The 13,088-nt window shown below is 55.5% G+C and overlaps 1 protein-coding gene across 4 annotated transcripts in view; it reads left to right on the forward strand.

The window, feature by feature from the left end:
* The first annotated feature begins 3,539 nt into the window (after window positions 1-3,539).
* SORL1 (sortilin related receptor 1) overlaps window positions 3,540-13,088 on the forward strand; it is a 53,000-nt gene continuing 43,451 nt past the window's right edge. For all 4 annotated transcript variants that reach the window (XR_012651461.1, XR_012651462.1, XM_075034813.1 and 1 more), the window contains exon 1: window positions 3,540-3,751. Coding sequence is in view for 2 of the 4 variants with exons in the window: in XM_075034813.1 (XP_074890914.1) it covers window positions 3,542-3,751 (210 nt within the window). In the remaining 2 variants the exon portion in view is untranslated. The remainder of the gene's footprint in view (window positions 3,752-13,088) is intronic.

A 13,088-nucleotide genomic window follows, 5' to 3' on the forward strand; every position in this document is an offset into this window, starting at 1 on the left:
ATGCCTCCACAGCCTTTTTGGGTCTCTCTTACCTGCCCGTCACATCGACTCCAGACAGCAACTGGCTATAGGGATTCCCGCACAATAAAACTCCCTTATTGACTCTGCCCTTACCCACAGTGACCTCCAGTCCTCCAGAGGGACATTACACTGAGTCAAGACCGCTAAAAGCTTTATTAGGAGAGCTTATAATTGTATTGACTCGATAATTGAAATACACTAACTAGGTTTCTAGGAGAAAGCACTTTGGGGAAAGCTGTGGACAACGTTTCTGCTATTAAAGCAAGCAAAATAAGGGGGAGCAAGACTGCCTTGGGGCTGTCCACAGGATTTATAAGCTCCCATTCTTTCGCTGCTAGGTCACGTCCATTTTCTTTGAAGATTTCCCGACAACGTTAGAAATGCCAGAACGGCTCACAGGGCAGAGAAGACGCAAGCCATTAGTCTGCTCTCAGCGCCTCTGAGATTAAAGAGGCTAAAAAACAGGTTAGACCTTTTCTGAGCGCCACGACTATGCCCAGAAAAACACCTTTGGCTTCCAGAGACAAGGCAGGGCCCAGGAATAGGTGCAGCTCACCTCTCCCATCATCTCCCATGGTCACCCCCCACCTTCCCATCCCCCTCGGCAGGGAGGACATGGGGCCAAGCAGGGCATGACCCCTCAGCCCATCACGGCAGAACGGAGGGCAGATCCCTGCTTGAGCTGCCTTGCCTGGCTAGACACGGCAGCAAAAGGAGACTGCGCCAACAGCCGTGACGAGGGGGAGGAAAGCGAGAGAGGAAGGGTCACCCAGCATCTGTAAGCAAAACTCTCATTTTCCTCACACCGTCCTAGACTCCCAAGGCACAATCTCAGTCAGACAAATTACGTAAGACGCATCCACCCAAGTGCGGGTCGTGACGTCCCCCGTGCTCGGTGTGAGCAGAGCTGGGTGCCGGCAAACTGCCTCAGACACACAGACCATACATTCACATGAAGCACAGCACTGAGATGAGCTGACATCTGCTGCCAAACGTGGAGCCTGAGGTGGAGCTGCATGTCCCTCCAGCCAGCAGGACAACTGGACGCTGACTGCCGGGAGCCCAGGCAAAGCTGGCCCCAGACCTTCCCTGCCACCTGGGCACGAACCTGCTGCTCTTCTTCTGCCTCACATCCCAGCTGCCCCTTCCCACCCCTGCTCCGTAACACCCAGGACACAGCACTGCCCAGCACCAATAAAGGCTGCGCATTACAAAGATTTCCCTTGGTACGGCCACACGAGCCCCGGGCAGAGATGGGGCAAGTCACTCTCTGGAAGGGATGCACAAGAGGTGCCTCTTGCAGCCTGCGGCAGCACAGGGGAAATCCCCGTGTCTGGGACGCCTGCATTTTGGCCTGCCCTGATAAATCAGGGTTGCTACCACTGGCAGCGGTCCCGCACTATCCCTGCATAACCTTGCGTCATCTGTGCTGTGTCGATGAATTACTAGGGCCGCACGGGCACGCTACCTGTGTGAGTGTTTTATGGGGGAGCACGCAGCTAGCTAACTCAACCCTGGGTCGAAAGAACCACTCCATCACCACAGCTTGAACCCACCTGCTGGGAGCCATGGGTGGGAGAGGTGGCAGGAGGGCCCAGAGGGACCCCAGGGGCCTCTGGCTTCCCACTCCCAACAGTGGCTCAGGTGAGACAAGCACTCGCCTTCCCAGCTCTGCCCAGGTAGGAAGATGGCAGAAATCAGGGTGAAGAGCTCTGAGGGCTACCAGAACTGTACCGGGGGATGTCTGTCACCATAACGTATGAAATCATCTTCGCCTTTTCCTCTCTCCTCTTGACATCCATCCACACCTTCATCTGCCCATCCAGAGGCAGACGCAGCTCTTCATCGCACCCAACCCACCCTCTCAGCAGCAAGGACCCGAGCCTATGTTACTGCCCACCAGGCTGTCCTGCTGGCGAGTCCCTTGCTAGCCTGTTCTCCTTGTGGCTGGTCTGACCAATTGCCGGGAAAAGTGCTTACCTGAAACAGCCCCCCGGCACCGTGACAAAAACTAGGCACAAAGCATTACTGTTGACCCACAGGATAATCTCCCCAGTGCGTACAGGCTGCACAGACCTCATAAATCTTCCGTTACAGGAAACCAAAGTTTCTACCAGCTGCTCTTCTGTCCCATGAAATGTAAGACATAGCAAGGACCCTCAAACCAACGCTCAAAAACACATTGCTGCATGATGTGGGTAGATGTTTAAAATGTCTTTCCGGGAATGGGTCCACGTCAGTAACTGCCAGAACTACCAGACGCACAGATTAGATGCTACCTTGGAGAAAGAAATGGGACCAGGCGCATGTGCTCCTAGCAGGACCGGGGGGAATGGACGTGAGTGGCAGAGAGCTCCCTGTGGTCAATGGTGGGATTAAAGTGTCCAGAACAGCTACAATACTAGAACAACAACCTCTCCTGTCTATCCCTGCTCACCTGGCGCAAGACATTTGACCAACATGTTTGGTATGCCAGGGAAGGGTAATGCTTGTGGAGAGCACGTGCCCCTTTTTCCCCCTGGCAGACCCTACAGGTCCTGATGCAGAAAGGCCTTGTGCTCCCAGCCCAGGCGCTGTGGGAAGCAGGGCGGCGCTCGGTGGCACCGACAGGGGTCTGGGGCATCCCTGTCACGACAGGGTCCCCGTGCACAGGGCACATGGTTACTCCATGTGTGTGCGATAGCTGCTGGCCTAGGATATGCGGCCATCTGTGCTCACAACCACAGGTTTGTTGCCTAATTTCAAACATCCCAAAACCGGTAGACAAATGGGAAGAGCAGAAGAGCAGCAGATCACTGGGACAAGCTGCAGATTGCTAGCTGCAGTGAGATTGGGGAGTGGGGCTTTGCTTGGCAACTGGCAACTTCCAGCGCCATCCATCCTGGCATGTGGCACACTGCACCCGGAGCGTGCTCGGCCCACCCCCGCCTGACCCTCCGGGGCTCCCCACAGGGCCCCTCACCGTAATCACCCCCTATGAAGCCGCAGGTGACATGCGTGGCAACCAGGCCTGGAACACCACAAAACCTCCGCCTGGACACTTGCGTGGGCAATCACGCTGCTTCCCACCGATACTGGGGTGCTTTAGGCCCACGTCCCGGGCTGAGGGGCACATGCTTCTGGGGCTGCGTGCGGGAGGAAAAGTGCAGCTAGGCTTCTTTTGGGGGGGGGGAACCTTGCGCATCCCCCAGACGGAAGCCAGCTGCAACGCTTTCATTTCATTTTATTTTCATTCTATTCGACTTCATTTCTCGCCGTTTCATTTCCCTTCATTTCATTTACGCTAACTTTCTCCCATCTTCCTTCCTTGGCATCCCAAGCGCCCTCCGAAGAGCCGAGAACGCCCCCTCTCCCGGCCGCCGGGAGGGGGGTGCTCCAAGCATCCCCCGAGGGGAGCGGGCGGCGGGGGCGGGATGCGGGCGCCGAGCGGCTCCGCTGCCCGTTACACATTCTCTCCGGGCGGCGGCGCGGCGGCTCCGCTCGGCTCGGCTCCGCTCGGCTCGGCCCCGGCGGCACGAACATGGCGACGCCGAGCAGCGGCGGGGCGCGCCGGGCCGTCCCTCTCCCCCGCCGCCTCCTGCCGCTCCTGCTGCTGCTGCCGCTGCTGCCGGCGGCGGCGGGCGGCCATTCCGCCCTGCTGCTGCGCGCCCCGCCGCCCGCCCCCGCCGAGTCCCCGCGGAGCCGCCGCACCGCGCCGCGCACGCCGGAGCCCATCCAGGTGTACGGACAGGTGAGCCCGGCCGGGGAAACGGGGGGGGCGGGGGGGGGGAGGGGGCGCTGCCCACCGTGGTGCACAGGCGGGCTCGGCGCCCCCCCCCCAAAATACCGCGTTACATCACCCCGCGGGGTGCTGCCCCCCCCTCGGGCTCGGCGGGGTGATGACGGGACGCGGAAAGGGAGCACGGAGGGCGGCAGCGCTGCCCCCAGCCCCGCGGACAACCGCTTGTCGCCGGTCCCGCCCGTCCGTGTGTCCCGTCCCGTCCCCCCCCCCCCCCCGCCGCGGTGCTGGTGCCGAGTGGGCTGGCGGGGAGCCGGCCGCGCCGCTCGGCCTCGGCCACAGCACGACGTGCTGCAGCCCCCGCGGGTCTGCTGAGTGTGGGGGGGGGGGTGTCGAGGAGGGGAGACGGACGGGGGACAACACGACCCACGGGTTGCACACTTGCTGCTCAGAAAATAACTTGCGCGCCCGCAGGGGTTTGAGCGCATCCCGCGCGGGGATGCCGGCACCCCCTCGGTGCAGCGCCCGGCGGGGGGGGGTGTGTGTGTGTGTTTGCTGGCGAGGTGACCCTGGCGACATCTGATAGCTTGTTCCCTGCCTGCGACTTGCCCCCTTCGAAGTGGCAGGCGTTTAGACGTGAGGTACCGCTGACCTCTGCCTACAGCTCCCCCTGCTTCTCTTCCTGCTTCCCCCAGAGCCATCTCGAGCTAGCAGCATTGTCGGATTTGCATTTTATGCTTGCGGGTTCGTTTCCACCAAGACGAGCAGTGGTAGCTGCCGGGTGGCCAAGGGCACGCGCTAGCGAGATGGGCCAGATCATCCCCTCTGCTAGTTTGCCGGATGGGAAAGCGAGTCCCTCCAGCGGGGAGCGGGCAGCAGCTCTTCACCTAGAGATGCTCAAGTTGGACATTTTTGTGCTCGGAAGCTAGGCAGAGGGAGGTGACTTCTGATAGAAGACATTGCTATTTGTGAGGCACTGTGCCCTTCTCTCTAAGAAGGGCTCCTCTCTGCATTTCTGATCCATCTTGCACTACTCCTTGCAAAGGGGGGGGGAAAGGAGTTGCTCATCACAGAAAAATATAGAAACAGCTATTTCAGAAAGTATCCCTCCTTGGGCTGGATTCATTGGCAAGTTTTGTTGCCAGGACCATAAAGGCTCCCCCTCGCTCCCCCTTTTCCAGATGATCATGGCTTTGGGAGTGATGAGGCATTACACCCGGGCTGCCCAGGTGCATGCTATGGAAAGCTTGAGACTTAAAGAGTCTACTGTATTTTTTAACTACCCACACACTAGACTACACTGTGTTGTCCCATTTGACCATCCTTGTTTACACTGCCTGTGTGCCATCACATGCCCAAAAGGCTGCTGGGGGGTGGGGAGAGATCAGTCCGCAGAGGGCCAAGGCACACTCGAGGAGAGGCTTCAAGCCTTGGGCAACACCTGCCTTTGCCTCCTCGGCTAGCACTTTCCTTTCTAGGTGCCCTATAATTTCCCCTGTCTGCTGCTTGTAGGATGAGAAAGAACCGGCCACGAGGCAGGACTGGCTCTAGGGATGCTGGAGGGGCACGTGTGGGGCCAGTGCTGCTCCTAAAGGCCTGCTCCTGTTCCCCCTTTTAGAGGATGGGAAAAGCTGTTCCTACTCCCCTTGAAAATCTGCTTCGCCTCCTCTACCTCCTCAACGTTTGGCTGTTTTTAGCATAACACAGCTACCCATTTTAGAAAAAACACGACACTTGTCTCTCATCTACAGAAAGACAGTTGGAGCACTTTCCCTTCCAGCTCTCCATGGCTTTCATCTAACCCACCTGCCCTGGTCAGGTAGAGAGCTGCTTTGGCAGGAGCAGCCTCTGTCACCTGGACATGTAGCTGCAGATCTGAGAGGGTGCGGTAACCCCGGTGCTATCTGGAACAGAACTAATAGGAAGCAGTGGGAGTTCAACAGTTTGCCACTGTTCGGTCTTTCCTCTTTGCCTTTAAGCTTTCAGAGGGGATTTGCCTAGAGAACCAAGTCGCTCTTTGCTGGCGGCATGGCATGTGGTTTCAGGCTAGCATACAAAACACATCCCTTCTGCTGCTTCAGGGTGGGATGCACAAATTTGAAAGCCCAGGTACTGCATGTCACCAGGAAGAGTTTACTGGCACTAAACAACAGTTCTGAGTTCTCCTGAGCGCTACAGTGCTTTAAATCAGGGCCTGCTTTGATAAAAGGGAGAAGAGTGAGCCTGTGTGTCTTAGCCTCTGTTATAGCTCTGATCACACAGAATTACCAATGCCTAGGAAGCCAGAAAGCTGTGCAACATGGTGCTCTAGGGTCTCATGTCTTGTGACAAGCACCCAATGATCCCTGCGTCCTCCTTCCCCCAGGTTTCTGGCACTCTAATACCAGCAGAAAATCATGCAGTCAAAAAGCAGTTCTCTCTCAGGGACATCATCATAAGGGGCAGCGCTTGCACTGAGCATCCTAGTGCCATGCCACTGCAGTCCCTTATCTGGGACGCGTCCTGCTCCCGCATGTTTGGCAGGTCACTCGACCATCTGCTACGCACTGGCTCGTGCCCTGAAACTCCCTGCCCTTCCCTGGCTCTCAACTGTGGTCCCGACAGAGCCTTGTGGCACAGCTTAGAGCCTGGGCTCAGCTCAGAGGTGAAGGAAAGTGTGGCACGGGAGGTCAGGGCTGCCTGTCACCACCGTGGGTGACATTGCCAGGGGACTGGAGCAAGAGGGAGGGATGCATCACTCCAGCTGGAAGTGAGGAGGGGAACGAAGTCCAAACCCTTTGCGACTCCTCAGGAGCCAAATGCAGCTTACTCGGCGCTGTCAGCAACAGACTCCGAGCCCTCTTGCCCTAAACACCGAAGACACAAAGCACAAAACATTATGTGGATTCCTTGTCCAGATCCTCACCACCAATGACATCCTTGCTGGGCAGGCTCACACAGCTTGCACGCATGGCTGCAGCAAAAATTCTTGGGAACCTCAGCGAATGGCAACACCAGTAGCGTAAAACTCTATGATTTTGTGGCTTGTCCCTGCGTTTTGGACTCCAAAGCACCAGCAATCAAGAGATCAAACGCACAACTCCAAAAACCATTGGCTTTGAGACAGAGTGGGTTTTCTTCCCTTGCATGGCCCTCACCTCTACAGGACTCTTGGCGAACGTCCCAATGGACAGACGGTTATGAAGCAGGCACCGACACGTGACAGGTCTTTTCTAGGATGCCACTGACAGCAGAGAAGCATCCCCAGAGCAAGATAACTGCTGCCTACACCCCCGCAGGGCCGGCAGCGCTCCCCGAACCCCTTTCAGCAACCTCAGCACCTCACCCTGCCCTCCTCATCCTGGTGTGAGTCCCTGGCTACCGAGGCAGCGGCTCATCCTCAGCCCACCCTCCTGTCCCTTAACAGCTTCCGTGCTCTCACCTACACATCCCTGCTCAGACCTGGATACAGGTACTCAGCTGTAGGATTTTACTTTGAGTACATCCCCACCATCCCACCTAAATCCTGTCCCCTCCTGGGGGAAAGCCAGCCGTAAACCACATCATCTGCAAGGACTTCACTTACTACAACAAACAAGGAAAAGAAAAGTAGCTGCTTTGGCTGCGTACCTGCCTGCTGGGTCGAAGCGTCTTCCATGACCGTGAGGCTGGCCATCTCACAAGTGTCACATCGTAGCCGTGGCAGACAGCGAGGAGAAGCACGAAGGCAGAAGGCCGGCCTCTGTCTGCTGCTCCTGAGGTGCAAAAGAGAGGATCACAGTTACAGAGAGCATTTACACTAATAAATAATACAGACATACAGGTCTAATCTTTGTCTGCAGACATCCCTTTCCCTTCTTTGGAAAGGGCTTATCCAAAACCTCCCCCAAAACCATGCAACTCACAAGAAGCCTTTGCCTTAAACCACTCTGGGACAAAAGACATCTTATCCAACCCACTGGCGGCTCCTGCGGCAGCCAGTTCACCCTACATGCTGCCGTTGTGAGGCCTCAAGCCTCTCCCTGTGCTCCTAACCCACGCACAGCCATCACCTCTGTGCCTTCCCATCCCCTGAACTGGCATTATTGCCTGCCCTAATATCAGCTCATCTCTTTCCTTCTGTGGGGGCCCTACTTCATTGCTCTCAAGCTTTCTGTTTCCTGGTGATAACTGATCCTGTCTTTGCAAAAAAGGACCAGGTTTTCATCATTTCCAGGCCATTTACTACAAAAGTACCTTTGATCAGCCCACCTGCTTGACCTCGACACCCCCCACTCCTCCACACTGACAAAGACCCAAGATGACCTCCTCAGCTGCTAGCACTTGGAGTACCACATGCATTAAAGCAGCCTGCATTAGATTAAAACGAACACCACACCATGATGCCACTCAGTGATCTTCAAGACAGCCGAGAAGAACACCTCCCATAAATGTAACACCACAGTGATGACTGTGCACAGGAGATGTTAACATCTCTATGACTGTGGGACAGCACACTCGCAGAGTACCAAGAAAGCTAAGCACTCCCCAGGAGACAAGCCCGCCGCTAGAGTGGCAGGCACAGACAGGCAGGAGGGCAGTCAGCAGCCACGCTGCAGCTCATGGGTAGAGCTGTGCTTCAGCTACGGGAGTCCCTTCCCACAGCCCTCACGATGCACGCTGCACAGGCCCTGGTTGTGCTGGTGAGCAACCCTGAAATACTGTTAGCGTGTGGTCAAAATAGTGCCCGAGCAGAGAGAGCTGACACTTCTCTTCTTTTGAGGCTGTTAGCACGTCCCAAGTCGAAAGTCCCCCTTAGCTCCCTTTGCTCACACCCTGCAAACTGGCAAAGAGCCTTTTTTCTTTCAGAGAAGACAGAAAGTGCTTCGTAGGGTAAATGCCATCCAGCTATGTGCACGGAGACATCAATCATGCTGCATCGGAATTGAACCGTACTTAATTTTGACCTGGTTTGCCAGCCCAGCAGAGACCTTCCCAGATCAGACTTTACCCTTCTGGAGGTGCCCTGGGTGGTGACAGCATGTCACAGCAGAGGGCTGGCCACAGGCTCCTGCCCCCCCCCGCCCCCCTTTCCTTCTTTCCTTGCATTGGCAGATATCCCTTCCCATCGCTGCATCTGCCCAGGGCACAGGCACCCCTGCCCCTCTCCCAGCACTTGCTTTTGCACCCAAGCTTGCCAGGAAAGACAGGTCTCCGGAAGCCATGCAGTTCCTGCTCCTGGCACCATGGCAGCCAGGGAAGCTATCTGTGGTTTTATTCATTGTTTCCCCTTCTGCAGGTTCCTCAGAGATCCTGCTGTTGGACTAAGCAAGTGTTGCGGCGTCCCAGGGGCATCGCTTAAGGTTTCTGTAGTTGCAACGACTAGCTTCTGGCGTGCTTCACTGGCAGCGCTTTAGACCTTTTCTGCAGCCTTCCTCTGTGCCTTGGTTAGGGGGGAGTGACCTTCATCAGCACTTACCCAAATTTACCAGGGCAGCCTCAATTCCTCATCACCTTCCCCCCTCCCTGCTTCAATTTAGAAACTGACCCCATCTTCGGGACCTTCTTGCCAAGGGACCTGCTCGTTTGTGGGGTAAATGGGGCTCCTGCCTCGACCCCAGTCTTCCCCCTCCCTTGCCCTTTTCCCTTCTTCTAGAAACAACAGCTAATGGAGAGCTCTGTTGGTGGTAGCAGAGAGAAAACAGCTCTGCAAGCAGATGATTTCAGTATTAACAAAATTAACATGGGCCTGGCACTCTCTGAAATGAGTCACCCGTGTTTCATATCAATGATTTCAGACCCTAGCATTTTCAGTCCAAGCCACAAGCAGTGCTATGGCAGGCACAGACTGTATTTTAAAATATCGCAGCAGGGCTAGAAACAGATGCTCGGGAGCAGAGCAGAAGGTACAGTAATGAAGCTTTAGGAGGAGCGCACGAGGAACACGGCGTGCCGGGAATGCAGTAGCCACCCATGACACTTGACTCATCCGTGATGCTGGGCTATTGCGTAAGCCTTGCCAGGGGGGAGGCAGAGGAAATGGGGACGCAAAGGCCCAGCACTTGTCCGCTGCGGTTTCCAGCGAGGCGGAATGAGGACGACCCTGGTGAGAGCACCTTTCCTTTTAAAGCCCTATGCTAACCGAGCTGCGGCTTCGCTTCTGACCCCTTTCAGCAATAGCTTTCTTTAGCCCCATCCTTGTTCCCCCAGCTACTGGATACAAAATGTTTAGCCGATTCCTCTTCTGCAAGCATCTCCCGACAGCCTTCAAACACACATAAATGATCCCTAGGAGTCTTTTGCCTGTGCACCCCCAATTTTACAGCCTTGAGCCTCAGCCCCTGAGAAGTCATGCTGCATCACCTCCTGATTAATAGCGAGCACCTGGGTCAAGCCACAGTTGAAGTCCTATAGCTAGAGCATTAATTCTTAACCGAGAAAACCCATCAACATGCACAGGTAGCTCCCGAGCCTGCTTGGCACCAAGAATAGCCCCCAACACTGTCCTGACACTTGTCACTGCACATGGGTGCTAGGGGCCATTATGAATCAGCAAACGCACAATATTTCTGCTTGTGGTTCATCACGGCTAACACTGTGATTTCTGCACGGGGAAGTTAAGCTTCCTACACAGAGCAGCTCAGCCTCACTGGTGGCTCAAAGGCTGGGATTTAGAGTCCTCCGGCAATGGAAAGACCTGAGATACTGCTGTCTAGCCTGCCAGCAGCTATACGAGCGGCTACAGTGAGGTGCCCATGCCAGAGTTGCTCATCTCCTGGCCAGCCTGCACCATTTCGGGGCTTTCGCTAACACTGCCATTTGTCACGTGTGAGGGGTGAGCCGCCTCTGCCGAGCTTGGCAACCAAAATCCTGCCCCAACCTCTCAATTCTGGGCATAAACAACTGAGAGGGATGCAACAGGAAGGGGAGCTGGCACTTAGGCATTGCAGGTGCCGAGGAACACGGGATCGGGGTGTTTGCCCCAGCCCCAGGCACTCAGGGAGCTTGGCACCACACGCTACGCACCCGTGTCCGCTCACCTACCGACAGTCATCACCTCTGTAGGCTCGTCAAGGCAATGCTACTGTCTCAGCGCAGTGCCACACGTCCACACAACACTCCCCCTCCCAGCCCAAGCTGGGAGTGCTCAGCTCCAGCTGCACCCCTTGAGCCACGAGGGAGCTCGGTACCTGCTCTAGGGCATGCTTCCACTGGATGGCAGCTCCAGGGGCTGTCTTCTCACTCCGTTTCTGCAGGGCATTCCTTTATTGGAAGATCCTGTTAATAAAAAATAAATATATAGTGTGAGCGAAGCTAGCAGCATTAACTACGTTAACTAGAACTACAAGCAGCTTCCACTATGTCTTGGCTCCAGTTCTCCCCTCCTGGACTTCATTTGGCACCTTACATATTAGGAGGACAAATTAGAATTTCATGCATATTTCATATACAGTTAATCACTTGGCAAAGACCAAACCATTTCCCCATTAAGCGGAATTTATGCTAAATGCTGTTTCCATTATGCACCAGCCATTGCCCGTTCATAGGTTAAACCAGCTCCCAATGAAGGTTTCCCCCAGTAGTGGAGGTAGGGGAGTCTGTGGCAGCGGGCTCCTGCCAAAGGAGACTTGCCCCAGCAAGAGGGGCAGGGTTACTCTTGTCAGAGATAACAACAGCCTTATTGCAAAGCTATTTCACAAAAAACGTCCTGGTCAATGGGACATCAGGTGCTTTACACCCAGGGCACAGTGTGGTGCTGCACGGTCCCATTTGTTGCTCCCCTGAGCCATTCGGGTCTCCACAAAGCTCCAAAGGGCCATAGCAGGGCCGCTCAGCCACCAGCTGTGCTCTCCCGTGCCAGCAGAGACAAACATGTGAGGCTTCTAAAACTGAGAAGCTGCTGCACGAGCTCTTCCCGTGGGACTTACAGCGTAAGGCATCCTTCCAGTGGCTTCTCTTTCTTTACATGCTTTAGCAAGGCACACTTGAGCAGTCTTTCACTCCTCCTAAACTTTCTGCTGAGCCCAGCCCCTAGGCACTTGGTGCTGCTCTTCCCCCCTCCTACCAGGGAACCAAACCTTGCTCATTCCAAGTTTGGCCTTTATAGCAGCTCTGCCCTAATTAGGCTGCCAAAGGTCATGTGGCTCCTAACGAGTAATGAGGTTCAGCTAGCTCCTCCAAGCCGAAACACGGTGCCCCTGGTCTTAGGGTTTCACTACGCTTCCCAGTTCTCCCTGCTCTGAAGAGGAGTCTTTCTGGGGCTCCTTGTCTCTTTTAGCTCAGGCAGAAAAAAGCTATAGAGGTGTATTGCTGAGGTTAAAGCAAGGTGCAGTAGGAGCCTCCTGTGGTTTTTCTGGTTTTGCAGCTGTCCTAGTGTCGGATTTCTTGCGGGGGAAAAAAACCCTTAAAGTGCTACCGAAATTGCCATGCAGGTAGTAACAAGCCCCTCTTGTCTGAAGGGAGCTGGACAGGTCTGGCACATCCGGACTTCGGCTTTCCTTGGGGGAGCAGACAAATCTCTCTCGAGGTGCTTTCCCGGGGAAGGGAAGCCGGGCAGGTTTGCTCGCTTCTGTCTCTGAATGTGCAACTACAGGCTCCCCCTCACTATACCCCTTCCCTCCAAGTAACAGCAAAACTCTAGGCAGGCTAATAAACCTAGCCCTTTGCCTGAAGCCAGCGACCTCAGCCTGGGCACAGCTGAAAACCCAAAAAAGCTGCACCCAAAATAACTGATATAGATGTAAGAGATTTAGATAGGGTCATTCCACTTTTAAAGGAGGGAAGAGGGATTGGGGGCTGGGAGCGCAGAGCTGCTCTGGATTTCAGACCCAAGGCTGTATGTCAGCCGTCTCGGTGGGCATCAGCAATTCCTTCTTCTCCGCCCTGTTTCCCTTCATCCTCAAACAGCTTCGCTTCTTTTTTTTCCAGCGGGTGTGCAAGACTACCACCAGCTTGCTTTGTAGCTGCTGCTGCTGCCTGACCTAAATCTCCGCCGTGTTTCCTATCTGGGTGCTACAGCATAGTTTGCCTGGTGGGGGGGTCTCTGGCCGAGCAGGCGGGGGTGCAGCTGGGGGCACCAGCCCTGGAGGCTGCTCGCTGCCTCCCTGCCAGGTTTTGATTCCCCCCCCCCCCGCCTTGTGTGAGCCTATTGCATAAGAGGGATTTGAGGGCTTCTGGCTTCACTCCCCCCCCTCCTTCCAGAATAAAGACGTCGTTTTTCCAAGCATTTTATTTACCGGTTGCTGGCAGAGGTTAAACCATCCCCTTACCGCGGGCGGTGCTCCTCGCTGTTCCCGGGGTCAGTGGGAGCCGCAGGGTATCAGGCCTAAGAAGGGCTTAGCCCCGTATTTTTACAGCTTCCCCGAGTGTGGGGGCTTGGGCACGCATGTCC

The sequence above is a fragment of the Buteo buteo genome, chromosome 9 (assembly GCF_964188355.1).
Source record: "Buteo buteo chromosome 9, bButBut1.hap1.1, whole genome shotgun sequence".
In the NCBI taxonomy this organism is placed as follows: domain Eukaryota; kingdom Metazoa; phylum Chordata; class Aves; order Accipitriformes; family Accipitridae; genus Buteo; species Buteo buteo.